General features: G+C 47.1%; 1 protein-coding gene across 1 annotated transcript; it reads left to right on the plus strand.

The window, feature by feature from the left end:
* Positions 1 to 5,385: 5,385 nt before the first annotated feature.
* Positions 5,386 to 5,940, plus strand: LOC147974944 (uncharacterized). The gene has a single exon (XM_087520215.1). The coding sequence runs from the start codon at positions 5,386 to 5,388 to the stop codon at positions 5,938 to 5,940; it is 555 nt and encodes a 184-aa protein (XP_087376341.1).
* The last annotated feature ends 8,642 nt before the right edge of the window (positions 5,941 to 14,582 follow it).

The raw sequence follows: 14,582 nt of genomic DNA on the forward strand, positions 1-14,582 counted from the left end.
GGGGTAGGGTGTGCGTGTGTACGTTCATAGGGGTGAGTGTATGCGCGTGTATATGAGCGCTTGCACCTGTACTATGTTAAAAAACATAAATGCGTGTAAAAAAAGAGACTAGTCAGTACAAGTATACTCAATATTCTGCACAACGATCAAGGCAGAGTGGAAAACGAGAGAACTACGTATTTATTTACGGTGTAGATTCACTCATTTTGCTCCATATGTACACCGTCTTGGTGTAGTCTAGTCACTTATTGAAATCTCTAGAAAGGAAAAATACTCCTTTCCGGATACAGGGCTATACTAGCAAGTGCTACAATAGTGGCCCCACATAGCAATTTTGTCTCATGCAAGAGCCTGGCTATATGCGTGCTCCAAGGTTCGCAACTACCACGTTTGGGTTGCGCTTGGCTCTTCGCCTCTTCGAGAAGACGAACAATGATGTTACTACTACTACTTCTAAAGTATCGAATCCACTGCTGCATGTCCATCCACTGCGTGCGGGAGGGATAGCTTGTTATAAGCAAAAGCTTGTCCTCGTCTGCGAGCCACCGCGCGCATGGGCGAGGGAGAAGGCGTGTAGTAGTAAAATCAAGCTTCTCCTCGTTGTACGAGTTGATGCGACACATCATAGCACTGGCCCCACATGCTTGCCTCTAAACTTGGCTGAAAGACCAGCAATGTACAATATATTTGATGCAACCTCTAACATTTACGCCAGCACAATATATTCTTGTCTTGACCAGATGAGCATGCAAACTACAATCACCAGGATGATAGGTAGGGCCAGAAGATTATTTTAATAAAAATTTCTTCGAGACGGCCTCATAGCATGGAGCCAACCGCAACGATTTTAAGCTTAGAGGCACGGTACACGCTATCCTAGACTACTCTACACATGAAACTGCCACACAAGCGTCTCAGCTGCGCTTGGCTCTTCGCCTCTTCGGGAAGTCAAACAATGATGGAGTACTACTACATTGGAGGAGTACTATAGTATTCTTCTGGCCATCTGACACCGAATGAACTGCTGCATGTCCACCGTGTGCGGGAGGGAGAGCGTGTAGCGAAAGCATCGCCTAGTCCTACCAGCCACCACGCTCATTGGCGAGGAAGGGACGCAACTTCATTGACTTACTGCTCCTGCCTTTGCGTGTATGACAGGTGGGCCCAATAGGTGGGTGGCCCACCTGTCATACAGTCAAAGGCAGGTGCAGTTAAGGCACTATAGCTCAGTCCGCGAGGGAGAGGGCGTTGTAGTAATCAAACTTCTCATTGTTGTACAAGTTGCCGCGACACATCAAAGCATTGCACTCGATATATTTCAATAATTTGTGTTTACTGATGCATTAATTACAATGCATGCATGCCGTGACTCTCCTTTTGATACTTGCATGTGTTGATTTAATGCACCTTGAAGTAGTATGAATATGTGATGGTAAAGCTTTGTAATGCCCCAGCCCTAAAGCGAGAGATGGTTGTACACGAGGAGGGCGAGGTCATGCAGATGGAACAAGACTCGACGATGGAACTCTCTATGGTCTCTGTAGCGACCCGACCTCAGAAGGTCAAGTCTCTGTGTATCTGTGCCATCCCTGGATCGGTATGCTGGCACACACAGTACATCAATGTAGATATCAAAGTGCAATCACATGTATAAATAACGTAAAACTGATATATACCTCATAAGTCTCAGCGGAAACAAATAATCGGGTGTGAAGTCCCATCAACGCCATCGGCAGGTTGAGTGTAGACCGTAACCCTGTACCGTACTCTTACTCGTCGGAAGGAACATATCTGCAACATGAGATGTTGCAGCCGTGTAGGTGAGTACATTGAATGTACCGGCAAGATCACAATATGAGGAAAGCAGATGATAAAACTATTCTATATGCAATATGGCTTTGTGGCTCTATGTCTGATGTTTTTTTTGCGTAAAAGCTGGTTTTATTTTCCCTACAACAAAAGAATATCAGGAGTCTGTACTATGGAGTTTTCTGTCATGACATGGTTCCGCCAACCGATGTCTCATACCCAAATCATCATAAGTTGCCCACAATTAAATTATCAGTCCGGTGTTGAGAGTTTCGAGATAGATCCAAGTCCAAAGGCTCAAATTGTCTGTAACCGGGGACACGGCTAATTGATTAGGTTTTAACCCTCTGCAGAGGTTTGTACACTTTACCCGCAAGATTCGATCCCTCTCTTTACATTCTCGCACTTCAGGGTGTTTGAGAACAAGATGATCGAAACATGGTCTTCCGAAGAGTTCCTCTGACCACTGTCCGGTGCTCATCCAATCCTACCGTAGTTCTACATCTGCTAGCACCGTCCCAGCCAGAGTCACAACTAAGGTCAACCAAGCCAGAGCCCATAGTGACTTGCGGTTGCATAGGTAAGCTTCCGGGCATGAAGTATTCTTCCGTCTCTTTGAGTCTGGGTGAAGCTTTCCGCAAGATGTCATGGCGCTTCTCCATGCATCCCGGCCAACCACTGGTTTCTCCAGGGTGCCCGTCAACCGTCCTTCACCCAGTAGTGTGTATTGAATTCTTGTCTCGAGTCTCGAAATCTTGAGGAGTCCTGAAGATGCAGTCCTTGCAGATGCCATCATGAAGTTGTCGTCTTTGACGTAAAGTCCTTCATTCTCACACCACTCCCGAGCACTCATACCAAACCCCGTCTACTACAGCGTAGCATTAAAACTATATACGTCCCGGGCTTGGTAACAGGGAGGTGGGTTCCTACCTCATGCATTCTACTCAACTACAAGAATCAATATCACTACTGGAGAAGTTGTTGCAAGGATGACACTAAATGCAATAAAAATATAGGTATGAAAAACATGGTCAAAGTGAACTTGCCTGGTAGGTTGATGAAGATAACAACGCTCTCGAAACTAACTTGATAGGACTTTTCGCAACTCTCCGATGAAATCTATAATAACAAACATGACATTCACATAAGCAAGCATTCTAGCAAGAAAATCTAACAATCAAAAGAAAAACCAATAAGAAAACCCAACACAAAACAAATAGCACATCGAAAGAACTAATAGGGGAAAACTATAAAGAACCTACTAGGAAAACCTTTTGCCTTAACTACAAAAATAGTTTTGTCCTAAGCAAAACTTAACAAAGAAAATACTAAACTAATAAATTAACTGAAAATAAAAAGTAAAACAACTAAGTTAACAAAAAGTATTTTTCATAAAACTTTATTTGCAAAAAGAAACAAATAAAAAGCTTTTATAAAACTCTAACTATGACCTATACAAGTTTCCATAAAAAACTAACAATTTTTTTAAAAAAATAAGAATAAAATTGTCTACAGATAAATAACAGAAACAAAACTAAATTTTTCAAAAGTGACAAAAAGAAATAATTTAAAAACAATTAAAACTATAAAGAAAAGGTTAAAACAAAAGTAGAACTAAAACAGTACTGTTTTGCCTAAAAATCTAATTTAAAAATAAATTAAAATAAATAACTATATTCTACTAGACAAACCAAACAATAACAAAACAGTAGCAAATAGAATCAATAAAAAATATTTAATAAAACTCAAGATACGGCCAAAATAGAGATTTGAACAAATTTCATCAAAATCAAATTTACACTACTCAAATTTGAAAACTAAGTACACAAACAGAAACTTCAACAAATTGGTGACACAATGCAAAAAGAATCACTCAATTTGGATATAAAACATAAAAGTTATAGAATATCTAAGATTGAAACTTTTCTGTTTTTTTATAGAAACGAAAATAAAACATAACGGGCAAGTCTACTGGGCTAGGATCTGAGCGATCTGTAACTAACCGTTGCTCAGCCGAAACTTTATAGAAATGTGCACGTACGTTTAATAAAAAGAAACCGATGAACCAGTGTGATCTAAACCGAAGTAAATCGACTAATAGAACCGATCTACTAAAACCGATCTAATCTTATTTGCACTTAACGCTTCGAAAAAAACGGAGGGAGGCGCTTGTTGCTTACGGAGAGGAGCTCGTGTAGGCAGGGAAGTGGATGGCGTCGGGGGCGACGGCTCCGGTGACCAGAAGCGGAGACGACGATGTCCAGCAGGTGGAGGACTCCGAGGGGGACCGATTTTCTGTGGATAGTGAGGCGAGGGAACGTCGGAGTCGAGTGTGGCGTCCAGGTGAACTTCGTGAACTCCGGCAGAGTTGTGAGCTCGAGGTGGTGGCTCCGGTGCTCCCTAGGCATCCAAAACATGTCAAACAGATTCGCAACAATGAGGGGTAGTTGGCTATGGAACGAAAGGTTTCGAGGATACTTACAAGCGTCGGAAACGACCTGTGAACCGCGTGAACTCCGGCGAGATCAAAACGATGAGGTCGCGTGACCTGGTGGGTTTTGGTGAGGGTTTTCAAAGGGAAACGGAAGAGGATAGCCTCGGGTATTTATAGGGCATGAGGCTTGGGGAAGGGATCGACTCGGGGAGGGTTTCCAAGAGGATCGGACGCGGCGGTGGCGGCGGCGGGAGCATGAACGCGTGGAGTTCTCTTCTTCGTGGAGAAAAAGAAAGAAGAGGTGGGGCCCATGCGCCAGGTGGGAAGTCAACGAGGGGGAGAGAGTTACCTGAGGGAGGGGAGAGCGAACGAGGGGAGAGGGCGTGGGGCGCTCGGTCTCCTTTTTCCTTTTTTTTGCACGTGGGGGTGCTGGGGCGGTTGGCCTGGGGGCTCGGCCTTGCTAGCGCTGGCCTCGCCTGGTCTGCTGGGTGGGACGGTTGGCCTGCCTGGCGAGCATGATTTTTTTATTTATTTTTAAACAACAACAAAGAAAATAAAAAAAATAAACAAAACAAAAACATTTTATATAGGCATACTATATACCAAAGTTTATAGAATAAAATTTCCTAAAACATGAACATATTTTCATGGCCAAATAAAATATTTTAAGAAAACATTTTTTGCAATAACTCCAAAATGAAGAGGAATTTGAGTTTCAAATATTGTCTCTGATTTTTGGAGTGTCATATTACTCCTCTCATATTATTATTTTATCAGAGAATTGTTTATTTTTCTGACAAGCTTCAAACAAAAAAATTAAACAGAGATTCAAAAAGAAAAAAACAATAATTGGGAAAGTCCTTTTATTCCCTCTCATTTGATTTTTTTATTCCACTCAAATCCACATTGTCATTCACACAACAATCAAACAAACAACCATAATTATTTATTTAATATAACATTCCAAAATTTAGAATTTTGGGATGTTACAGTCTCGATGGACCTCACCTTGCTCCACTGCCCCTTGAAGCCTCCAGTGTATCAGGTTCGAATACACCTTGTCCGTTCGACTGATCGAGCAAGGTGCAGGTTTCTTGATTGATGTGCTGTTCGATGGGTTTGTGCAGTGCAAGGGAGGGCACATGGCTTGCGCGGACTGCCATGTCAAGCGCCCCGAGAACCAGCGGCAGTACCAGAAGTGCGAGCGCGGCGGTTGCTTTGACATCTGGAACATGGCGGTGGATGCCGTCCACTCCTCGGTGAGGGTGGAGTGCCCGCATGAAAGCTGTGGGCTCTACGTCACTTACCACAAGCTCGCCGATTACCAGAGTGTGTGTCCGCTCGCGCCCTGCAAATGCCCCGTGGCCGTCTATGGCTATGAAGGCCCGCCCACCGCACTCTCCCACCACATTAGCACCGTGCATCCCATGCCCATACACAGGATCCAGTACAGCAAGGTGCTCCAGCTACAAGTGCCACTGTCGGAGCCATGGCTCTTGCTGTTCGTGGAGGACGACGGCCGCGTGTTTTTCTTGGTCGGCGGCGTGCTCGACATCGACATGCCTATCGCCGTGTTGGCCGTCTGCATCAGAGCGGGGGCATCCCCACTGCCGCACTACATGGCCAAGCCGTGGGTAAACAGCCCACCGGGGAGCCCAAAGGTAGGACTGATGCCGTCAAGGTGGAAATGGAGGTGACAAGCAACAAGGATCCCGACGACGTCGCCGTGCAGGAGCTGACCTTCTTCACAGTTCCGCCCAAGCTGCTGGCCAGGGCTAAGTTGATGTCCCTCCACATTCAAATTGACAAGCTCACGTCCTAAATGATTCTACAGTGCCTTATGTTTATCTTAGTAATATGCTAATATAGGGGTTAGCTCGGTCTAATTTAGCTTAAGAGATGGTGGGTTTTGGTGGCGATGCAGCAATTACTTTGACATCAGATCAACAGTTAAAGTAATTTCCAACAATCGAATGGATATTTTGTGTCTGTTGGATATAAAGATCCTTTGGGTAAGAAGTATAACGGCAACATCTTATATGCTTGTTTGTTCAGGAAGTGTTGCATACTTGTGCGAGTTGACGCGACACATCTTATATGCTTGTAAGAAGTACTCCCTCCGATCCTAATTTCTCTGCGCATAAGTCGAGGCACAGATACCAAGGAGGGTCTGGTTGTGTCTATACTTGGACAACTCACCCGACTACGCACCAGGCATACGAAGCTCGTGTTGTGTTGGTGTCGTGTGCGACCCGCACATTAACCAAAACCTTGCGCCTCCAGCTTAGCCTCGGCATTTTAAACTTCTCAATCTCAAGGCCAAGGAGCAACGTGAAACCTATGATAGAGCCAATCAGATGGTTGAGAAAACTGCAATTCGTAGCTACAGATGCATGTGTGAGAAAGGATGAGTGTGTGCGTTGTCGGTGTCAAAACCGACAGATCTCGGGTAGGGGGTCCCGAACTGTGCGTCTAAGGATCAAAGGTAACAGAAGACACGATGTTTACCCATGTTTGGGCCCTCTTAATGGAGGTAATACCCTACGTCCTGCTTGATTGACTTTGATGAGTATAGGGGTTACAAGAGTTGATCTACCACGAGATCGTAATGGCTAAACCCTAGATGTCTAGCCTATATCATTATGACTCTCTCTTCGGACTAAACCCTTCGGTTTATATAGACACCAGAGGGGGCTAGGGTTGTACAGAGTCGGTTTACAGAGAAAGGAATATTCATATCCGCACGCTAAGCTTGCCTTCCACGCCAAGGAGAGTCCCATCCGGACACGAGGGAAGGCCTTCTATCTTTTATCTTCACGTCCCATCTGTCCGGCCCACATCACGTAGCCCGGACAGCTGAGGACCCCATAATCCAGGACTCCCTCAGTAGCCCCTGAACCAGTCTTCAATGATGATGTGTCCTGGGTGCAGATTGTCTTCGGCATTGCAAGGCGGGTTCCTCCTCCGAATTCTTCAAAGTAGTTGATAGTCAGTACTATATCCGGCTCTGTACAATAGTCATACCTCTGAATTAGAATACAGATAAGTTCCGTCCTCTGAAGATTTCACTGGTGAGACGTTACGTCCAGCCGTTTTATTAATTCGTACCGTTTTTCGGCCTCCCGTTTCGCGCTTTGATATGCAACATCTGGCGACATGTCTTGTCACAGCAGAGATCGCACCCCCTTATGACGGGATTCTCATCAATACGAGTTTTGGTAACCTATCCGTGCGGTTCACGTGACCCCTTGGGAACATGCGAGTTTTAAGGCTCGAGGGAGGGGACGCTTGATATTCGCAGTCCATATAAGTGGATAGAACCCATCTGTTCCACCACACGCCTCATTCTCTTTGCCTCTCCGTCCTCGAGCTCCAGCGCCCAAACTCCAAGCTCTTCCCTTCCCGACAACTCCTCCGACCATGGCCGGTTCTCAAGGCAAGTGGGTGCCCTCCTCCGTCACGGAGTAGAATATCAAGGAGCTGCAGGAAGCACGGTATTTGACCGCGAAAATTAAGCACAGGCTACCCGATCCGGCACAGGTTATCCCCACTCCGGGGCCCAATGAGAGGGTGGTGTTTACCCCCCACTTCCTCCATGGACTCGGATTCACCCTTCACCCCTTTGTAAGGGGTCTCATGTTCTACTACGGGCTGGATTTTCACGATCTGGCCCCAAATTCGTTCCTTCACATCTCGGCATTTATCGTCATGTGTGAAGCCTTCCTCCGTGTCCCTCCACATTTCGGCTTATGGCTCAAGATTTTTAATGTGAAACCGAACATGGTCAATGGGAAACACACAGACTATGGTGGCACCATGGTGAGCAAGCTCCCCAAAGTCAATTGGCCAAAGGGAGTCTTTGTGGACACCGTCAAAATATGGCAACATGAATGGTTCTATATTACAGAACCCCGCGGCTCCATGTGGGCAGCCGCACCAGCCTTTAGATCTGGACCCCCACTGAGGCTTACATCCTAGATCGACATGGGTCCGGACTGGGGGTCGGTCCCTGAGGTGCTGCTGCTGCAGAAACGCGTCAAGAGCATGATAGCGAAGGACGTTACCCTTGCCGACGTAATCCAAGTGATGCTGATCCGCCGGGCACTTCCCTACGAGAGGTGGCCCCTCAAGATGTGGGAGTTCAATCCAGAAGGGCCGCGGACCCTACAACGGTTCTATGGTACACCGCATAAGGGGATCTGGAAGCTGCTTTTTAAGAAGCAGAAATTGTGGCTGAGGTCCTCAGACGACACCGGCATCGACTGCAACCATCAGTCCTCTGAGGTAAATTCTAAAAACTATGAACACCAATAGGCTTCAAGAACCCGAGGGAGAGGTGCTAGGTAGTCCATCCCCTTACAGGTCTAGATTAAGAAGGCGGAGCAGATCTGGTGTCTGGCTCCACTCCCCAAAGACCCAGCCAATCCTCTTCTAATGAGGATGTTGGTCCCGGTGCCATACCAGGCGCCGACAGAGAAGGACAAGAAGAAGAAAAGGGAGGAGAGCACTTCGGACGCAATGTTTGAAGATGCTGATGCCCAGTCCTCTCATGAGGGTGATGACGAGGAGGAGGAGGAGGAGGAGGAGGAAGAAGATCCTCCCCGCAAGGGTAAAAAGAGAGCGGCCTCCGAAGACCTGGGAGCCGAAGCGTCCAAGAGGGATAAAATTACCCTCCCCGATGACTCGGGGTTAGACGCCGAGGTTGCCCCGAAGTGCCCGCACCAGACTAAGCCCCAAGCCGACTCGTAAGTGACTAAGCCCCAAGCCAACTCGTAAGTGGTCCAGGATTTTTCGCACTTATTCAATCAATGAACTATGATGATAACTCTAAGTTCTATATTTTAGTTCGGCCCACGATCTTCCCCCACTATCTTCGTCCTCGGGGGATCTGCCACCGGAGATGATGGAGAGCGGGTCGCCTCCATTAGCCTCCCCGCCGCCTAAGGCGGATGATGCCGAGGTGTCGTTGATAAACCATAAGTATAGGGGATCGCAACCGTTTTCGAGGGTAGAGTATTCAACCCAAATTTATTGATTCGACACAAGGGGAGCCAAAGAATATTCTCAAGTATTAGCAGCTGAGTTTTCAATTCAACCACACCTGGGTAACTTAATATCTGCAGCAAAGTATTTAGTAGCAAAGTAATATGATAGTAGTGATAACGGTAGCAAAAGTAAATTTTTTTGTGTTTTGTAGTGATGGTAATAATAGCAACGGAAAAGTAAATAAGCAAAGAACAATATATGGAAAGCTCGTAGGCAATGGATCAGTGATGGAGAATTATGCCGAATGTGGTTCATCATGTAACAGTCATAACCTAGGGTGACACAGAACTAGCTCCAATTCATCAATGTAATGTAGGCATGTATTCCGAATATAGTCACACGTGCTTATGGAAAAGAACTTGCATGACATCTTTTGTCCTACCCTCCCGTGGCAGCGGGGTCCTAGTGGAAACTATTGGATTTTAAGGCCTCCTTTTAATAGAGTACCGGACCAAAGCATTAACACATAGTGAATACATGAACTCCTCAAACTATGGTCATCACCGGGAGTGGTCTCGATTATTGTCACTTTAGGGTTGCCGGATCATAACACATAGTAGGTGACTATAGACTTGCAAGATAGGATCAAGAACTCACATATATTCATGAAAACATAATAGGTTCAGATCTGAAATCATGGCACTCGGGCCCTAGTGACAAGCATTAAGCATAGCAAAGTCATAGCAACATCAATCTCAGAACATAGTTGATACTAGGGATCAAACCCTAACAAAACTAACTCGATTACAGGATAAATCTCATCCAACCCATCACCGTCTAGCAAGCCTACGATGGAATTACTCACGCACGGCGGTGAGCATCATGAAATTGGTGATGGAGGATGGTTGATGATGATGGCGACGGATTCCCCTCTCCGGAGCCCCGAACGGACTCCAGATCAGCCCTCCCGAGAGAATTTAGGGCTTGGCGGCGGCTCCGTATCGTAAAACGTGATCAATCCTTCTCCTTTACTTTTTTCTCACCGAACATGAATATATAGAGTTGGAGTTGAAGTCAGAGGAGCTCCAGGGGCCCACGAGGTAGGGGGCGCGCCCCCACCCTCGTGGCTAGGATGTGGGCCCCCTGGCCTTGATTCTTTGCCAGTATTTTTTATTATTTCCAAAAATAATCTCCGGAGTTTCAGGTTATTCCGAGAACTTTTGTTTCTGCACATAAATAACACCATGGCAATTCTGCTGAAAACAGCGTCAGTCCGGGTTAGTTCCATTCAAATCATGCAAGTTAGAGTCCAAAACAAGGGAAAAAGTGTTTGGAAAAGTCGATACGACGGAGACTTATCAGTCGTCTCATAGGCCCTTCCCAAGCCTTGAAGAGACGCGCGGGGGGGGGGGGCGATTTAACGGTGCCAGAGGGTAATAGCTCGGCTGCCGGAGGGCCGGGGAGTACGGTCCTCATGGAGACCAGCGACGAGGGCCCCGGTGAATCCATCCCCCAGCCGCAGACTGCTCCGGAGACCAATACGGCCCTGAAGTCTAGTGAACGACCCCCTGCTGGAGAAAAGGGAGCGGCGACCTCTGCTAATCTGGAGGTGCCAAATACGAAGACAGACGTTCTTCAAAGTGCATCCGTCCTAGATGAGCACCGCATCCTGATGGGTGCAGTGTCTGAGAAGATTCAGTCCGCCAAGAGCAGACTGAATGAAGCCTTCTCCAGCCTGCTAGCAGGCTTCGAGGTACGCAATGTAATGATTTTGATCTTTTTATGAGAAATATGCCCGTATATAGATAGTAGCCCCTGAGACTCTGTTCGGTTTTCTAAAAGAAAAGCCAGCAGAGGATCAATAATCAGTTGTCAGGTGGTAACATGCTATTTTATTTGAATTTCAAAAGAGGCCTCTCTCTTAGCGGCGACTGCCTAGTCAGCAGAGATTTCCGAACTCAAACGAAAACTGGAGCGAGCCGATGAGGATCTAGTCCTTGTTAACACGTGGCTCGACCAAGCGCAAGGTATAAGATACATCTTGTTGTATGCCTATTTATTTCCATGCTTTTGTGGAAGTTGAAGAGCTTTACTGTGCATGGTTGTACAGATGGTGCCGCCGCAGTGGTGACCCTCAAAAGAGAGCTTGCTTAAGCCAAGGAGCAAGCAAGTGTAAGCAAGGCAGCCGCCGATAAGGCGACTGTGGACTTGACGGCCGAACAGGCCGCTCAGCACCGTTTTGAGGAACAGGTGGCCGAGCTGGATCAAAAACTCAAGGAAACTGCCACCAAGTGTGAGTCCTTGGAAATAGAAAATAAGGCGAAGGGGATCGAACTCGCCAAGGCCCTTCAATATGCTTCGGAGGCACGGTCAGAATCTCGCGCAACGCGCGAGGAAATCTGTCAAGCCGGTTAGATAGCGGTTGGTAAGCCTTTTCTTTTACAGGCTAAATTTGAGGACAGGAAGTATGCCCTGATTAATCGATTGTGGAGTTCTCCAGACGCATATGCGGATCTACTGATGAGTGCTGCAGCCGCTACCCAATTCTTCCAGGCCCATGAGGGGTACGAGGCGGAGGAGCTCTTCTGGTCGTAGTTTGTGGGGCAGGAGCATTCCCTACTGCTAAACGACCAGATGGCGCAATGGGCGGAGCTGCATAAGATGTCCGGCACGGCCATGAAGGACGTCATAGTCCGGTTGTGGCCGGCTGAAGTCATTCCGGACAGCTACTTCGGCCTCGTGCAGCGTCCCGTCGATGCGCTGCCTCGGATTGACGCCATTAGGAGGTGGTCATGTATGGAAGGAGCGCGTATGGCTTTCACCCATGTCAAGATGCACTGGGTGAAAATGAATGCCAAAAAGGTGGCAGTTGAGGGTCCTCCCGAAAGCAAGGCCCACCGCACACCGGAGCGCTATTTTGAGGACGTGCTAAAATTGCTCGCCTTATAGAGGGCCAATGCTCTAAGGACGTAGTGTTCGAATAAAAGGGGCCGAACTATCCTGGGATTTGTGTTATAAACTAAATGTTTTGTAATATATTCATTCCTTGATGAAAAGATTTTATCCTCCTGCACGGCCGTTTATTATATCTGAGAGTTCCTAGTCGTTGGCTTCAGCCCCTATGTAGATTCTACTGGGGTGTTCGGAATTGCACATAACTACACTTAACCCAACGTCTTGGTCCTTGTAGGAGGTGTTAGTGCAGCGAACCAGACAATCAGACTATTCCGTTTTATTGCTCTCACATAGCTATAGGATTTTGACAATGGGTCTATTAGGTAGCCCCTAGTATGTACGCGGCTACCCTGGTGCGGATGCGTTACATATGTGACCGAGAAATGGACCTTCATGTAATACGGAAAAATCGCTAAGGATTGTAATGAATCGCCGTGTGGCTGACCAGCTCTCGCCGCATCATGACAGTCAGTTTTCGGCTTTCTCTACTGATGTGCTTAACCGGACGAGCCAGAAACACAATCGCAGTAGTTCTCCCTTTATTACCCTAGCCGATCAGACATAACGTAAGGTAGCAAGCACAGGAGCCAGGCAACCCGACTATTGACCATAGACATGATTCAGAGCCGATGCATATAATGTCGAGCTTGGGACGCCAAATTGTGCTGTAAAGCTGTTCGGACTTTTGTTTGGCAACACATATGTTTTCTTATAGAGCCCCTGGCAATTTTCTACCGAGGTGTGTACGTGGGACCACTTAACAGGCAGGAAAAAAGATACCGAATTTTGGTTCACTAAAATCTGATTGATACGTCCAAACGTAATCTTACAGAAGGTACCATAATTACCAAGGCCATTTTACATGTCGGCGGTCTAGGGCTAAGGGAAAAGCTCAATACAGGTTCTTGAGCGAAGTTATGGTCTTCTTGTCGCACGTCTGCGCCGCTTTTCGCCCAAATAAGAAAGATTCCTTTTAAGGAATGGTCTTTGGCCGTGTATACAGAACCGGGCTCGAAAAGAGTCCTCGTGGGTCCGAAGAATGAGTGGGTTTTGATTCACCTATTGTAAAAAAGGATAAGATGATTAAAGAAAGGGCAAGGCCGTTTAAGGTCGAACCTTTGTATAGGCATGTCCATATATTGCCTCCGCCGATGCCCAAGGTATTTCGAGTGCATAATTATGCACGCGCGGTACGAATTTCACTGATTTACGTGGCGGTCGACGGAGGCTAGGCTGCTAATCCAGCCCTGAAGTTGCCAGACTACCTGTATATAGAACTGACCGGTCCTGCGTGGAGAAGCCCGATGGCCTAATAGCTAAGGGGATGTGCGGCTTGATAGGGCCGCTTTGTACTTCATCCACAATGGCTGCTGTGTGCTCCTCAGTACGGAGGGAGCACTCCATGTTTCCATTGATTGTAATGACGCCCCGTGGACCGGGCATCTTGAGCTTCAAATAGGCGTAATGCGGGACCACATTGAAGCGGGAAAAAGCGGTTTGTCCGAGCAGTGCATGATAGCCACTACGGAAGGGGGCGATGTTGAAGATCAAGTCTTCGCTTCGGGAGTTTCCTGGTGAGCCGAAGACTACTTCCAGCATGATTGATCCCGTACAGCGGGCCTCTTTGCCAGGTACTACTCCCTTGAAGGTAGTTCTAGTGGGCTTGATTCTTGACGGATCAATGCCCATTTTGCAAACAGTGTCTTGATAAAATAGATTGAGACTGTTGCCACCATCCATGAGGACTCGCGTAAGGTGGAATCCGCCGATGATTGGATCGAGGAATAGAGCTACTGAACCTCCATGACGGATACTAGTTGGGTGGTCCTTTAGATCGAAGGTGATCGGACAAGCCGACCATGGGTTAAAGTTGGGGACGTCCGGCTCTATGGCATAGACGTCCCGTAGTGCGCGTTTGCGCTCCCTCCTAGGGACATGTGTGACATATATCATGTTCACCGTTTTTACCTTGGGGGGAAATTGCTTCTATCCCCCTGTGTTCGGCTGACGAGACTCTTGGTCATCGTCGTTGCTTGGCGACCCTTTTCCCTTGTGTTCGGCATTAAGCTTGCCGGCTTGTTTCAAGACCCAACAATTTTTGTTGGTATGATTGGCGGGTTTATTGGGGGTGCCATGAATCTAGCAAGGCCGATCAAGTATTCTGTCTAGACTGGATGGGCCATCTCTGTTTGTCTTGAATGGCTTTTTCCGTTGACCAGGTTTGGAGCCGCTGAATCTGGCGTTAACCGACGTGTCTTGTGTTCCTTCATTATTGTTTCGACGCTTATGCTTGTCGTGTTGTGGCTTTCCATTGCCGTCCCTGGTTTCGGAGGTACCAGGGTCGCTGGTGCAATTGCTTATGCGAGCAAGCCAGCAGTCTTCTCCCATGCAAAAACGG

The sequence above is a fragment of the Triticum urartu genome, chromosome 4A (assembly GCF_056163025.1).
Source record: "Triticum urartu cultivar PI428250 chromosome 4A, HENAU_Tu73, whole genome shotgun sequence".
NCBI classification, from domain to species: domain Eukaryota; kingdom Viridiplantae; phylum Streptophyta; class Magnoliopsida; order Poales; family Poaceae; genus Triticum; species Triticum urartu.